The 14,599-nt window shown below is 51.5% G+C and overlaps 1 protein-coding gene across 1 annotated transcript in view; it reads right to left on the bottom strand.

The window, feature by feature from the left end:
- The window catches only part of LOC106721825 (alpha-2-macroglobulin-like protein 1), a 46,835-nt gene that overhangs the window by 31,164 nt on the left and 1,072 nt on the right, over positions 1-14,599 (bottom strand). Inside the window, 11 exon segments of the mRNA XM_025203749.1 lie at positions 1,097-1,246; positions 1,939-2,084; positions 2,232-2,295; positions 3,572-3,703; positions 4,533-4,697; positions 4,815-4,924; positions 7,677-7,791; positions 8,692-8,824; positions 9,288-9,373; positions 10,057-10,241; positions 12,366-12,407. Coding sequence (XP_025059534.1) covers positions 1,097-1,246; positions 1,939-2,084; positions 2,232-2,295; positions 3,572-3,703; positions 4,533-4,697; positions 4,815-4,924; positions 7,677-7,791; positions 8,692-8,824; positions 9,288-9,373; positions 10,057-10,241; positions 12,366-12,407 — 1,328 coding nt within the window.

The raw sequence follows: 14,599 nt of genomic DNA, 5'->3' as shown, positions 1-14,599 counted from the left end.
CGAAGCTGCCAATACTGGCTACAAACCGTCCAATCTGCAAAGCATCCCTGGCTACCTGGGCCCGCGCGCAGGGCCGGGTCTTTCCCCCCCTTGCCCAGGTGACCAGAGCATCGCCTCCCAGGCACCAGGCTTTTGTCTGCAGACAAGGAGCGAGATCCCCACTGTGAGAGATTCAACAGCAGCCTCTCAGGCTGGCTGAGACAGATCTCTGGAGAGGGGCACCGACGGGGCATTTCTGCCACACATGGTGGAATATATATGGTGGACACTATAGTATGGTGTCCAGAGGACACCATAATATCTGAGTGTTCAGGAGTGGGCTTGTTGGAGTCTGGGCTTTAATGCTTTGGGGATATGCCAGGGAGTATATCTAGGCCTGGGACCTTCCTGAAGATGTCATGGGGGCCAGTGCGCTAAATCCCATGGGGTGTTTGCTAGGTGCATTCGTAGAAAGTCACTGTTGGAGCAGGCCAGCCTCAACTGGTTAGATAGTGCCTCTGGATGCCAGCAGCCCTGGGCTCCTTGAGGCCAGTGTATTTTACCCAGACTATAATGAAGTGCAAAGCATAGCTGGGCATCAGCCAGACCTGAAACAAGAAGTAGGAGTTAAACCACAGGTGATCCCTCTTTCTCAACCACATGTGCCTCCAGTGCCTTTCTGGGCAGTCAGGTGAATCTTGAGCAGCAATGGAGTAGTCTTCGGGAAATTTAGGGAGCAAGTTATAGACCTAAAAAAAAACACAGAAAAAGCAGGTATGAAACCAAGACATGGGCTGCCCAAGTGCTCAATACCAGCCCTACTCTCACTAACCTATCTCCCTGAAAAGTCCTGTAACCCGAAAGCCAACCTTTGGCATGGATGCCAACCACCATGTGGCACCCATTGCCACTGCAGCCCAGGTACCTGTCCTTGTACTTTCCTTCTCCCTTCCAATTTCCCTTGGTTGGGTCAAGAAGCCTCTCCCCAGCCAGGGCACTTTGGTGAGGAGTGATGCTCTGAAGTTGCTCAGTTCTAGGAGTGGCCCAGGAAGAGTCCCCACAGGTTCTGCCTGCCTAGCAGAAATGAAGTCTGCAGGGGTGAAACCATGTGACTCACTGTATCAGTACTGAGTTCAGTCTCAGGTTTCATGAGCAGCACACTCTGATCCACGGCACAGACAGCACACAGAGAGCCAGGGGCAGCCTGCACCTGAAGGTTGAGCTGTGAGCCTGGCAGGGCCCTGCCCTCCGAGAATGCCAGCTTCACCTGAGGAGGGCAAAGGGGCATCAGGTAGGGACTGAGAGGGACAGAGGATGCCCTCCCCATGCCCAGAGAGAAAGGAGGCAGTGCCAGGCAAGGGCAGACATGAAGCAAAGCTATGGCACTGAGGGCCGCAGGCTCCACATCTCACTGGCTGGTGGAGTCGGGGTTCAGGAATCAGTGCTGGGGTAGGGGAGAGGATGAGATATGTGCATTTCGTATTTTTTTCAGGGAATTCACAGAGCTGACACCACAGGGTGTGACGGGAGAGCAGAAGAATGGCGTGGGGACAGGTGCATCAGGTGAGAACTGAGAGGAGAGACATCACCCAAATACATGAGAAGACAGTCCCACGAGGGCAGGTGTGATCCCTGCAGACACTGAATGTTCCCCTGGCCCCAGATGTCTCTAGCCAATTGACTGGGCCTTTGAGAAATAGTGGTGGGGTGAGAGCGGGGATGAGACTGCTCAGGTCCATTTAGCATCATCATAGGATGGCTCACAAAGCTGCAGTTATTGACAGACTCTCTGGGGTGCAGGAGGAGCAGAGGGAGGTGCAGGGGCATTGGGCTGGCACAAGACAGAGGCAGGGAGGGGCCGAGGCACCAGTGATAAACCTCTGCTGGATTCTCAGTCAGGGCAGGAGGCAATTCCCTGGTTTCCCCCAAAGGCTGCTCTGGCCCAAGCCCTGTGCTCACCTTATTCGGGAAGCACTTGGTCATATGAAGCTCAGTGCTATCGGCAGCCATCTCTCCACTGGGCAGCACTGTATAACCCAGCACCTTGGCAGAGGGTGCCAGCTCAGCCCCAACAGGCAGCTCAATGGAGAAGGAGCCCTTCAGCTCTGGGCCAATGGAGACACATGGGAGAAGTGAGGCCCTGGCACAGACTGCAGAGCTCCCTCCTGCAAATAAATTATTAATCCCACAACCCCCACCCCACCCCTTGGCTGCAGGGGCCTTGCTGCACACACCCATCCCTTGGCACTTACCAGCCTCTTTTCCAAAGTCTAGTCCTTTCCAAAGGCTCCTTATGATGGCTCCCTTGGCCACAACCTGTGGACAAGATAGGAGTCACTCCTTCTACATGGAAGGACTGACAAATGGCACGATGGGGATAGAGCCAGATCCAGGGAAGGATGCAGTTTCTCTACCTATTGGCCAAGGCACAGATGATGGGGAAGGACATTTGGGCACCAACAGCCTGGGTCAGGAGTGAAACTGGTGTCCCATAGCAAAGGAAGGCCTTGAATCCCACTGTTATCATCCCAACCATTCCCAGTGTTTGGTCAAGCCTGCAGGAGTGTAGCTAAGGCAAAGGGCCCCATACCAGTTTCTGAGTGAGTGCAAGTGAACCTTTGTACATGGCAAGTTTAAATGAGTAGCAGAATATGCAATTTAGGTTAAGCAGAAGTCCTGGCAGGGAACAGACTACAGGATAACCCTGCAATAAGAAACCCAAGGATGCCAACCTGTGGTTTTAGCAGAAGGATGTTGGCATGCTTTGTTCTATTGTAAGTGCAAAACCATTATGCTTCTTAGTAAGCCCATCAAATTGCCCATCCCTAATCATGCTGCTGTAAAAGAGACATCCTCAATTCCGTTTCACAAGGGCTACTTAATCTCTTTCAAACCTATGAAAAAAGGGGTTCAGTCTGGTTCCCCTTCATTTTATGAAGACACAGGAAGATGAGAAGATGCTTGTTCAAGTGTATACATACGTGTGTTTGCCCAGAGGGAAACTGGAAAGTACACAGCAAGACCCAGAAAAGGCCAGTTATTGGCAACTCCCCTTGTCAGCCATACAGCAGTCAATGTGGGTAAGTATCTGTATTCTATGGCACCAAGTAGCCATATAACACATTTATCCCAGAGCCAACCTCTGCTTTGAGTATAAACCGGCTGAAGATTGTCTATTAGCTCTTCCTAACCTACCAATACACCTCCAATCCAGTTATCACCATCTCCCAGCCCTCCTGACCCAGCCAGTGCATGGTCCCAGGATCAGGCTGGAATGGATGTCCTCAAAAGGTGGGAAAAAGGGCAAATCCCATCTCCAGATCCAGCCCAGCTTGGGAAATCATCAAGATCTAGGAAATTCTTCTCTTCCCTTCTGGGCCATCATGAGGTTGCCAACACAGACCTCATGCCCCTGGTGTCCCCACCCTCCCATTCCCAGATATACCTGCACCCAGATAGCCCCACCCCTCTCTTGCTCCCAGGAAGGGCTTACCAGGAAGATGAAATCCAGACTTTTGGAGTCATCCCCCATGGCTGTCCTGGCAATTATGTAATCCACCTGGAGCTGTTGGGTCTGGTCTCAGGGCATCACCCCTCCTGGTGCACGGATCTTCAGGAAACTTCTGCTGTCAGAGTAGAAGGGCTTTAGGAGGTGGATGGTCTCAGGGTACCTGGGAAAGATTCTCCCCTCCTGATGGGTGTGAACTACTTCCTTGAACTTCCCCTGAAGGAGACAGAGAGAATTGGGGATTCTCAGGAGCGGTGGAGTGCCCAACATAGAGTGGGAATGCCTCATGAAAGGCAGGCCAGGATGCTGCAGACTGAGCTTGTCTGCAAGGAGGAAACCACAATCATAAAGGAGGCAGCATTGCAGCAGCAAGGCAAGACCATCTGGTTCCAGTGCTGGACCCCCATCAAATACAAGATGATAAGGTCCAGTCTGGTCCACAGGGGATGACATTCCTAACCAAACTCCACTCAAAACTGGCTCCAGTACACTGACAGCTCCTGGACTCTTCCACAAATGCATCATATGCAGCTTGTCCACCCTGTGCCTGTCCTGTCTCCTTAGAACAGAACCTCTCCAGGACAGGGAGTGCTTAGTACTCTTTATTCGTAAAGTGCCTGGCGCTTTTAGTATTCTTTATTTGTAAAGTGCCCATTGCTTTTGTGTGCTGCCATGTTGTATTGGTGTCTGGGAACTGGCAAGAGGGTTATGGGAGAGACTGAGATGGATAGGTGTTAGCGCCATGGAGGGGCTGAGTGCAATTCACTGCCTTTGTGGGGTGGGAATTGAAGCAAGTTCTGGACTATGCAGAAATGCATGGGACTCAGAAGAGCCTCCTGGGGTGGCGTTGGGCCCACTAGCTGGCCCACTGATTGCTAGTCAGACCCAAGCCCCACGTACAGACTTTCTGGCTGAGGCTGCAGCTGGGGCCTGGCCATAGCTTGTCTCTGGGCAACAGAAAACCTACATAACTTATTATGTATGGTAATAAGAAGGTAGGCTGTAGAGCAGAGTTCCTCCAGGGCCTGGGAAGCCAGTCTCTTACCTTCAAGGTGACTGTCCTGGTCCAGAAGGAAGTGTCTAGCTCAAAGAAGGCTCTCCCAGAGTCATCTGTTCGGAGAGTTTGGGTCTTGCTCACTGCTTCAGCAGTAATCAAGAGCTGCAGCTCCTCATTCTTCAGGGCAGAACCACCTGCATCCTGCAGGAACATCTGAACCAAGAGAGATAGGATGGCATGCACAACTCAGGAGTCCAGCCTTGGGATGTAGAGGCCTGGGAGAGCAGAGGGTGCTGGGGTCACAGGATTGAAGGGTGTTAACACCCTTACCTTGCCAATGTAGGGGATTCCAGGCTTGTAAAAAGTGTCAGCATCTTCAAATGTCAATGTGGCCACATCAGACACAATCTTGCAGCTCTTGGTTGCATTGTGCTCCACCCCTAGTGTTAGAGGGAGGGATGAGCTGAGAGAGGGCCTGGGGGTGGATTAGAGGTCCAAAATGGTGTCAGAGAAGGATTGTGCCTGAGAATTGGGAATCCAAAACTAAAAGCCTTCATATTGGACGTAATCCCAAAGTAGCTGCTTGACATTTCCCAGCAGCTTTCCAGGGGGCTGCAGCCCCTTTCCTCAGCAGAGGGTTCTACACTGAACAGTCCCAGGCCCCAGCCGCAGGCTCCTGCCCCTACTCTCTCAGCCCAGGGCAGATCCCTGGAGATGACAGTGTTCAGAAGCACTCAGTTCTCAGTGGCCATTCTGGACCTGTTCCCTGAAGACTGGAAGAGTCTGTATATGCAGAAAAGGAAAATACAAGAGCCACTCTTATAAAATACAAGAGTCAAGTCTTTACCAAGAGACTTTTACTGCCTGGAGTCCCTCCTATCTCTGTTCTGCGGTCTTCTGTCATGTTGCCAGTCCAGCAGAATTGACTTGGCTACAGCACCTGCCTGCTCAGAAACTTTGCTAAGTTCCTCCTCCAGAGGTGGGTGAGCTGAGTAGGGCACAGGTGCAACTAGACCCATTACCTATTAAAGGGGACAGTCACTCTGTGTTAGTTCTGAAAACAATTCACATGCAACAAAAACATCCTTCCTGACTGGCTGCCTGCTCCCAATGCTATTCATGCATTTTTATCCCATGACTTCTTCATAGATTTCATAGACATTTGGGCTGGAAGGGACCTCAGAAGATCATCGAGTCCAGCCCCCTGCCCGAGGGGCAGGAAGTCAGCAGGGATCATAGGATCCCAGTAAGATAAGCATCCAAATTTCTCTTGAAGGTGTTCAATGTGGGTGCTTGAACCACCTCCGATGGCAGGCTATTCCAGACCTTGGGGGTTCGGACAGTAAAGAAATTCTTCCTTATGTCTAGCCTGAGACGGTCTTGCAGTAGTTTATAACCGTTTGACCTTGTCAACCCTTGAGGCACTCTGGTGAACAATCATTCCCCCAGATCCTGGTGAACACCCCTGATAAACTTACAGGTGGCCACCAGATCACCCCAGAGCCTGCGCTTTTCCAGGCTGAAGAGTCCCATAGCTCTCAGCCTGTCGTCGTAAGGTCTGTTTTCCTGACCTCTGATCATGCACGTGGCTCTCCTCTGCACGCTCTCAAGCTTCTCCACATCCTTTTTTGAATTGTGGAGCCCAAAACTGGATGCAGTACTCCAGTTGCGGCCTCACCAAGGCCTAGCACAACAGGAGAATGATGTCCCGGGATTTGCTTGAGAAACATCTATGGATGCAAGCCAGTGTTTTGCTCGCTTTACTAGCTGCAGCATCACATTGAAGGCTCATGTTCATCTTGTGGTCAATCATGTCCCCCAAGTCCCTTTCGTCTGTAGTGCTAGCCAGCGTAGCACTGCCGAGCCTATAAGGATGCTGTAGATTTTTCCTCCCAAGGAGGGGAACCTTGCATTTTTTGGTGTTAAACACCATTGGGTTCTCATCCGCCCATTTCCTGAGCTTGTCAAGGTCAGCCTGGGTCGCCCTCCTATCCTCAGGTGTGGATGCTTTACCCCAGAGTTTGGTATCGTCAGCGAACTTGGTCAGTCCACTTCTGACTCCAATGTCCACACCATTAATGAAGATGTTGAACAATATAGGTCCAAGGACAGAGCCTTGGGGGACCCCACTGGTCACAGGGCACCATGACGATTGACTTCCATCAACTACCACCCTCTGTGTCCGACCTTGGAGCCAATTCTCCAGCCAGTGGACCATGGTGGACCCAAGGCCGCAGTTGGCCAGTTTTGCCAAGAGGTGATTGTGGGATACCAAAGGCTTTTTTGAAGTCCAGATACATGACATCAATCTCCTCTCCCTTGTCCAGGTGATAGGTCACCTGGTTGTAAAAGGAAATAAGATTGGTCAAGCAAGATCTACCTGCAACAAACCCGTGCTGGCTATCCCTCAGGATGTTGCCGTCAGCCAGTCTATTAAGAATGGTCTCTTTAATAATCTTTTCTAAGACCTTGCCCAGGATAGAGGTCAGGCTGATGGGCCTGTAGTTTGCCGGATCCACTTCCCTCCCTTTCTTGAAGATAGGCACCACATTGGCCTTCTTCCAATCTTTGGGCACTTCACCAGAGCAGCAGGAGTACTCAAAGATCTGTGCCAGGGGCTGGGCTATGATGCTCGCCAGCTCCTTGAGTACCCTGGGGTGTAGATTGTCAGGGCCGGCTGACTTGAAGGTGTCCAGCCTCTCAAGGTTCTCTTCATGAGGTCAGCATTGATGGAGGGCAGGGAATCTCCCTCACCTGGGCCATAATGGGCATGGGCATCCCGTGGGACTGATGAAAGACCAATGCAAAGTACCCATTTAATAGATTGGCTTTTTCCTGGGCGTCTGTTGTCAGTTGTCCCATTCTTGTGCATTTTACCTTAAATAATCCCAGAAGACAAGACCAGAACCCAGGGTTCCTTTCTTTTTCATGAAATTTGTTGATGAAAATGGTTATCATTTCCTCCAGGACTAGAGAAAGTGCATCTGATCACCCCAAACTGGAAGAATTTCAGGCCTGAGATCAGATTAGAGCTCTGTGTAATGACCTGGATCAGAATTTCAGGTCCATTCTCCATAAAATCTGCCTCTTGGGGCTGTTTCTAAGGTAGCTAGGTTTGAAATAGTATAGTCACATCTGCAAGAGATACTTGTCTGCTGGGTGTATGTGCATACGTGCTGGATTTTATCCCACCTGTCCCCTCCTCCTGTAGTGAGGCTTTGGCTTCGAGGCTCATTTGGTAGCCAGAGTAGGTCAGGCTGAAGGGAGCTGTCCCCAGCTTTAAGGAAAAGCAGCCGTTCTTCTCTGTCTAGAAGAGAGAATCACACATATCTTACGCAGGAGCTCAGCTGACAGGCCCTTCAGGTGTCAGCTCAAGAGGTCTCTCAGGAGTTATCTGCACCACTGCAGTAGTGTGGCCTGGCACAGGGATTAAGCCAGGGGCAGCCACAATGGCTAATTTCTGGTTTGGACTGTGCCTGTGGACTCAGATGGACAGAATGTGCTCAAGCCCCCATCTACCAGAACCCATCATTTCAGTGGTGTAGACCAGCCCTCAGGCATTAGTCCAACAGGCACTGGCACTAAATTGTACCACAGCAGCTTAGGAGAGGAGGCATTTGAACAACATGGATGCTGTGCAGAGCAGTGTGGGTGATGGGGGAGGGGAGCAGGGTGGGGGAGAGATCAGCTGACGGGGACTGCTGGGTGGGATTCAGCTGACAGTCTTTCCTCTCTGAATCAGATCTGAGTCCACTATCCCAGAGCAGTGCCACAGGCACTGTACAGCAGCAGTGCTGGAAGGCCAAGATGTGAAACTGAGGCTCCACCTGCATGGCCCCAGGGCAGATCCCTTGGTGGGTTTCAGCCCCACCAATGTTAGCCCTGGCTACAATCCCAGTCTGTCTCTCTTAACTGTCTGTCGCTTCAGTGGGATCCTGTATGCATCTATTTCCTCTTCCTAAATACTGTGGCTGCTATGCCCTGTTAAAAAGTTCTTAGCCCTTTATCTCTTCTCTGAGGGTCTAAGACCTGGTTCACCTGGTGCAATGAAACCCTTGGAAGATGATGCAGAATAATGCAGATATTAGAATACTGCAGAGAATCACCATCAAGACAAGTCATGGCACCCCTGTGTGGCCACTGTAGTCATGAGAGGTCACACCCAGCAACATCCTACTTTTCTCCCCTTCCCCCCAGGCACACTCACTTGGCTATCAAACGCAATGCATGGCTCCCTGGATGGGTCTTCAGTGAGATGGATCTGGGGCCATTGATACTGAAGCCGATGCCGGCACAGGCTGATCTGAACCTTCCCCAGCACGGGCTTCCCATAGGTGTATCTGTGTGGCAGCGAGCAAGCAAGAAGGTGAGTGGGAGGTGAGGGGTGTCATTGACCTTCCATGAACCCAGGGTCACTTAGTGGGGTGAATGGTGGTGAAAGGGAGATAAGAGGAGCTCTGAGTGGTTGTGTGGGAGGGAGATGCCAGATAAGCCTTGCTTAGCAGGGAGAAGGAGACAAAGCAGGAGTGTAGGCAAGGCAAGGTCACATCAGGAACCCTAGGAGCTGCCTCAGGGGTGTGGGGGAAATATGCCAGAATGGAGCTGGGGGATGGGGGTGTCATGACACATGTTGACAGCCAAAAAGGAGGTGCTATCCTCCCTGCAGCAGGGGACCTCTGGCTGCTGCCCCTGCACCATGCTCCACCACCCAGGGACCAGAACTACCCAGTTATGTCTCCGGTTTCTGGTGTGTGTGTGTGTGTGTGTGTGTGTGTGTGTGTGTGTGTGTGACTTCAGACTCACTGGCCACACACTCGCACTTGGAGCTCGTCATCCAGCATTTTCAGCACAGGGGACAGCTCAATGGTCACTTCAAACTTTGGCAGCACTGTGGAGCAGATAAGGAACCAGTGACTGGTCTGGTCTCCCGGGTAGACAGGAGCAATTCCACATACACACTCATCCTGAGGAACCCATGGACCTGCTCCATGAACAGTCTGGCCTGGCATTCAGACTTGAAGCCCGCCTGGGCTCTGAGAGCCCTTTTCTCCAGCTCCAAGCCCTGATGTTCTATCAGAGATGGTTGCATTAACCCCATGGTAAACTGTAGGGCAGGAAAAATCCAAAATATGGGAGAGGGGCAGCTTGGGGTGACTCTACTGCCCCTTCCCTAATGTCTAGCTGTAGGAGAAGGTCAGAGGGTCAGGTAAAGATGGGGGTCACATCAAGATGGTTTCTAAAGGCTGAGGGGAATGTGACACTTGGGAGGCAGGAAGGCAGCATGTCTGGGGCCCAAGGAAGAGCCTGGTGCTGAGGCACATACTGAAAACCACCAGGGTTGTTCTTAGGCCACCCAGAGCCTTGGTAAGGAGCACACTGTGGATGGAGAGACTGAATCCCCTTCAGCCAGCATGAGCATAGTGCAGAAGACATGCTCATGAGACAACTCATGGCTCAGAGCTCCCAGAGACCTTTTGACAGGGAAACCACAGACAAATGGCCCAAGAGCAAATTCTCACAGCCCCTCACTATGGCAGAGATACAGCCACTGGCTTGGGTCCCTCTGCTCAGCGTATTCCTCCATGCTGAAGAAGTGCTTAGTGTCCTCCACATTGATGGAGTATGTCCCCAGGGCTGGCTCTGCAGGCAAGGGGAGGGACAAGTCCATGATGCCCTGCTGTGGGGCCACATCTCGCCACTGAGCAATGCGGTTCCCATTGGGATCCTGAACATGCAGATACACTTGAGTTAGCTGCTCTCACCCACAAAGAGATTCAGCCCCCTTCCCCACCAAGTAAGCCTAGTGCTAGGGCCAGGGGCTGGATCAACAACTCAGGAGACTGAATGCCCCTAGTGAGGTCAGGAACCTGAGGCTGGGGTTGTTGGATAATGTGGTGAGAGCTCAGACTGCTCTGGCATCCCCATAGCTGAACACCTACTGGTGCTTTCCAGTGAGCCAGGCAGTAAGAAGAAGGGACCAGAGAAGGACAGACTGACCTGGAGGGTCACCAGGGTCACCTGAAAAACAGAGAAACATAAGACAGCTTAGTTAGAGGGGTGGGGAACTCCTAACACTGCCCAGGGGTCTGCCCGGGACCTGACTAGGCTGGGGTACCTCTGAGGCACTGGAGGAGATTACATGGCAAGTAATGGCAGGACCAGCGGGGGAGTGTCCAGAGAAACCAGTGACTTAATGGAGAGACCGCTGTCCTGACAATGCTGAAGGAATGAACCTGGAGATCTTGCACCTCCCATCAAGTTCTTTCACTCTGCATTAGTGGATACAAGACAAGACCATCTAGTATGGTTGTGGAGTGGCAGGGCCCAGATATTGATGAGTTTTTTTCTGCCAAGGAGCTTTTTAAGTGCAGGGGAGATCCATGTTCCAGCCAAAGGGCAACAGGAGGTGAGTGGGAGGAGGCTGTATTTTCAATGCATTGATGGGGTCTGTGGGCTGAACTGGAAGGCTGTTTGGTGGAAAAGGCTCATAGCTGAATCAGCAGAAGCCAGGCCCACACAATGAGAGCTTGCTCCACTCTGATGGCTCATGTTTGGTCTGGGGTCCTGGCACAGGTCAGCGTTAAGGTTATTTACACAACTGCCACTATGAATTTCGGAACCTGTCTGCTTGCTTTTTACTGACTTGGATGTAAATGAATGGCAGCCTACATTGTGCCATCCAAATTGTGCAATTTCAAACTGCTGCCATCTGAGTCTCTTACCTCCAAGGGTCTGGTCCTGTACTCAGTTTAAATGTGGGCTCACTTTGCTGTCTTCCCTACAGGTGAGCCACGTTTTTGTCTTGGAATTTCCTCAGGGTTTCTCCCAAGAAAAAAATACCCAAAGTGGGTGCTGGGACTACTTGGAAATTCCAGAGACTAAACTTGATATCAGAATAGACCTTATACAAGCTGTGAGATCTGGTGGAGCTTCACTCCCTCTTCTCTGTGTTTCTATAGTTCCTATTAAAGTGAGGATCTTGTTGAACTCGGTAAAGTTCCCATTTACTCCAGATCCACTCAGGCACACAGGTATTTCCCAGGGTCACATTTGCATGGCTGTGTGTTGCATGCCTGGAAGTATGTTGTTAAAGAGGGCCTCACACATGTGCCTCTGTGGGTGAAGGGGCTGTGTGCCTTGGAGCTAAGCTAGTACTTATATACGTGTGTGTAAAAAAAGAACATCTGTTTCGTATGCTTTGGGTTGAATTAAAGGAGGTGTTGTGCAGGTGGCATGTGGTTGTTCTTGATGTAAATGATTGTGTCACTATGAGAACAGACCTATGCTCTAATGTGAGACATTTATTTTTCGTATAAAGTCAATATGACTTCAGACATGAATGTATGGGTGTTCAGGCACATGTGTGTCCTGCCTTTCCCCTTACAATGCTAGACACAGGAAGGGCTTAAATTCATTCCTCAGAGCAACACAGCCAAGGAGCAGCTCTGTTCCTAGAGCTCAACCTCCTTTCTTTGGAGGAGATGGAGGAAGAGCCAGTGTTGCAGTTATGCAGGGCTGAACACTTGTTACCATGATGTGAAAGTAGGCAAGAAGCACAGACATGCCCAAGCCAGGTTCCCTGGACTTTACTCTAGTTCCTGGTGAGACAGCAAGAGGGTAGGGATAAAAAGTAGTAGCTGGTCTGAAAATCTGCTCCCATCTGTCCCCCATCCATATGTAGGACATCAGCCTGTTGTGAGGTGGGGAGACATATGGACATAGGAGGCAGAGACTGGACTGGGGCTGGATTCCTATCTGGTCCTGGTGGCATGCTGGACACCTAACCCTTTTTCATCCTCTGGTAAGATTAAATGGATTTGGCCCCCTAATGCCCCATTCCTCTCCTCCCTCAGCATGTCCCAGCTCTTACCTCCTTGTTACTGGGGACAAAGTCTTTATCCAAACTGATGACTCGAAACTTCACTGGAAGAGAGCAGAGACAGAGGTGGATAAGTTCTAGATTTATCTAAACAAATTTCTAGTTGGGCAAAGGGCAGATGGGGGCAGCCAGATGGTCCAGAAATGAATGGCCTCTCTGCACCACAGAACAGGCTTTGTCTGGACAGCAGCAGTGCAGGCTTCCCCAGGCTGCACTCTGCCAACTCACTGTGGTTTTGCCCAGTGATAGAAGGGAGCTCAGTCCCTACAGCCCAACCAGCCTTTAATCTCCCTTCCCACCCACTTGGATTTTAAGAATGGAGGTGCAAGCGATGTGGTTCATCATCACCAAGGATCTTGGTTTTCCCCGATAAAAAATTGCAAATTTTCTGATAAAAAAAAAATCGCAAATTCTCTGATAAAAACCTCAAAATCCACTATTAAAATTAAAGGCCCCCACAGCCGCACCAGCCCTGCTGGTGCCCCTCACTCTACCCCGTCCCATAGCCCCCTGTATTCCTGATTTCCCCCATAGCCTCCTACAGCCCTGCTGGTGCACTTCAGTCCCCGTCAAAAACTCCCCACCCATGCTGGTGCCCGTCACCCCCCATCCACAGCCCCTGCCCTGCCAGCCCTGCTGGAGGGGTCCCCAGCTGCCAGGGCTATGGGGCCAGGGACACATATCTGCAGCCCCCTGCCCCAACAGAAGGCAGTCGCTGGGGCAATGAAGCAGAGCCCAGCTCTATTCCCCCCCCCCACACACACACTGCCTGCCTGCTGCAGGCTTGGGCCGGGGGGCAGATCCCCGCCACAGCGTGCACTCCTAGGGGGTAGGGGGGGCCTGCGCCCCCCACATCTGTGTGAGGAGTGGGAGCAGGTGTGTGCTGTGGGCTTGGGCTCTCCGCCCTGGTGCATTCCCCCAGGGCCTTCACAGCCGGGCAGGCGTGACCCAGCGCTGCAGGGAACAGCCATGCGGGGATCTCCTGTCTGCTGTGAGCTCTCTGCTGCTCTGGTGACATGTCCCCTGTGCTCACGGCAGCAGTGAGGGGCACAAATTTGCACTGCTGCCCCCACTGCAGCCCCACATGCAAGGGACGCATCACCAGGGCAGCATGGAGCTCGCAATAGCAAGCAGCTTTCCTGCACAGCCCCGCTGTGCCCTACCCTGCCAGGTCACACCTGCCAGACCACAGAGGCCCCAGGGGAGGGCAGCAAGGTGGGAGCCCAAGCTGATAGCCTGTGCCTGCCCTTGCCCCCACTCTGCGCACAGATCTAGAGGGCACATGCCCCCCTGCTCCCCTGGGAGTGCATGCCACAGCAGGGAGCCAGCCCCACCCCCACCCCTGCACAAGCCGCCCGCAGCCCTCTGGCCACACATTGCAGCCCCAGGCCCCAAGCCCCACGCACCGACTCACTGGGCAGCAGCCCCACCCCCAGCCCTGCCCAACTCCCTCCCTTCCTCCCTATGGGGGCCTCAATCCCCACTCCACTTACCTGTGGGAACTTTTCTCCAGGCTGCCTGGCAGCCATGTGCCTATACCTGTCTGACCCCGCCTCCTCCCAGTCCCTTCTAGCCCCTTGAAGGGGACTTGTTGTAAAACTGCAGAATCTCCGGGTTTCTCTGCTAAAATGAGAAATCCATGTTTTACTCTGGTAAGGGTGGGAGTCCATGTTTTACTCCATTTTTCCGTGGGAAACAGAAAACCCAGATCCCTGATCATCCATATAACACAACACATTTTTCTCCAGTTCAAGAGAAATTAGAAGCTTTACTAATATGCTAAGGGGCCTAGCACTATCTGATTCAGCCTAAGATGAAAGCAAAAACTAATAGAACAACTGGAATGTGCACAGCTTTGCTAGATAAGGTATTAGGTTAAAAAAAAACACAACAAACTAGGTAAAAATAGTCAAAATAGTCAAAAGATATTGTCATTAGTTCTGCAGTCATGACAGTTAAAGGTACATCTCTTATTCAGATTTATAAAACAAAAGTTAGTCTTCCCAAACATCTTGACAGTGCTTTCAGTGGTTCACTGTCAGTAATTTTTACATCTGAGTTAAGGTTTAGGCAGGGCTAAAAAGAGTCAGCAAGGCCCTGAAATAGGTGAGAGACATTACCAGAAATGTCTAATAGACAGCAAAATTTCAGAGGATAGGATAGTTTGATTAGTGGAACATCAGGGTTATTAAAACATAAAGAGGGTTGTTAACACCTGAGGAGTGGACAGAGATTA

Source organism: Alligator sinensis, unplaced genomic scaffold, assembly GCF_000455745.1.
Source record: "Alligator sinensis unplaced genomic scaffold, ASM45574v1 scaffold520_1, whole genome shotgun sequence".
NCBI classification, from domain to species: domain Eukaryota; kingdom Metazoa; phylum Chordata; order Crocodylia; family Alligatoridae; genus Alligator; species Alligator sinensis.
This window is presented reverse-complemented; position numbering and strand designations above follow the sequence as displayed.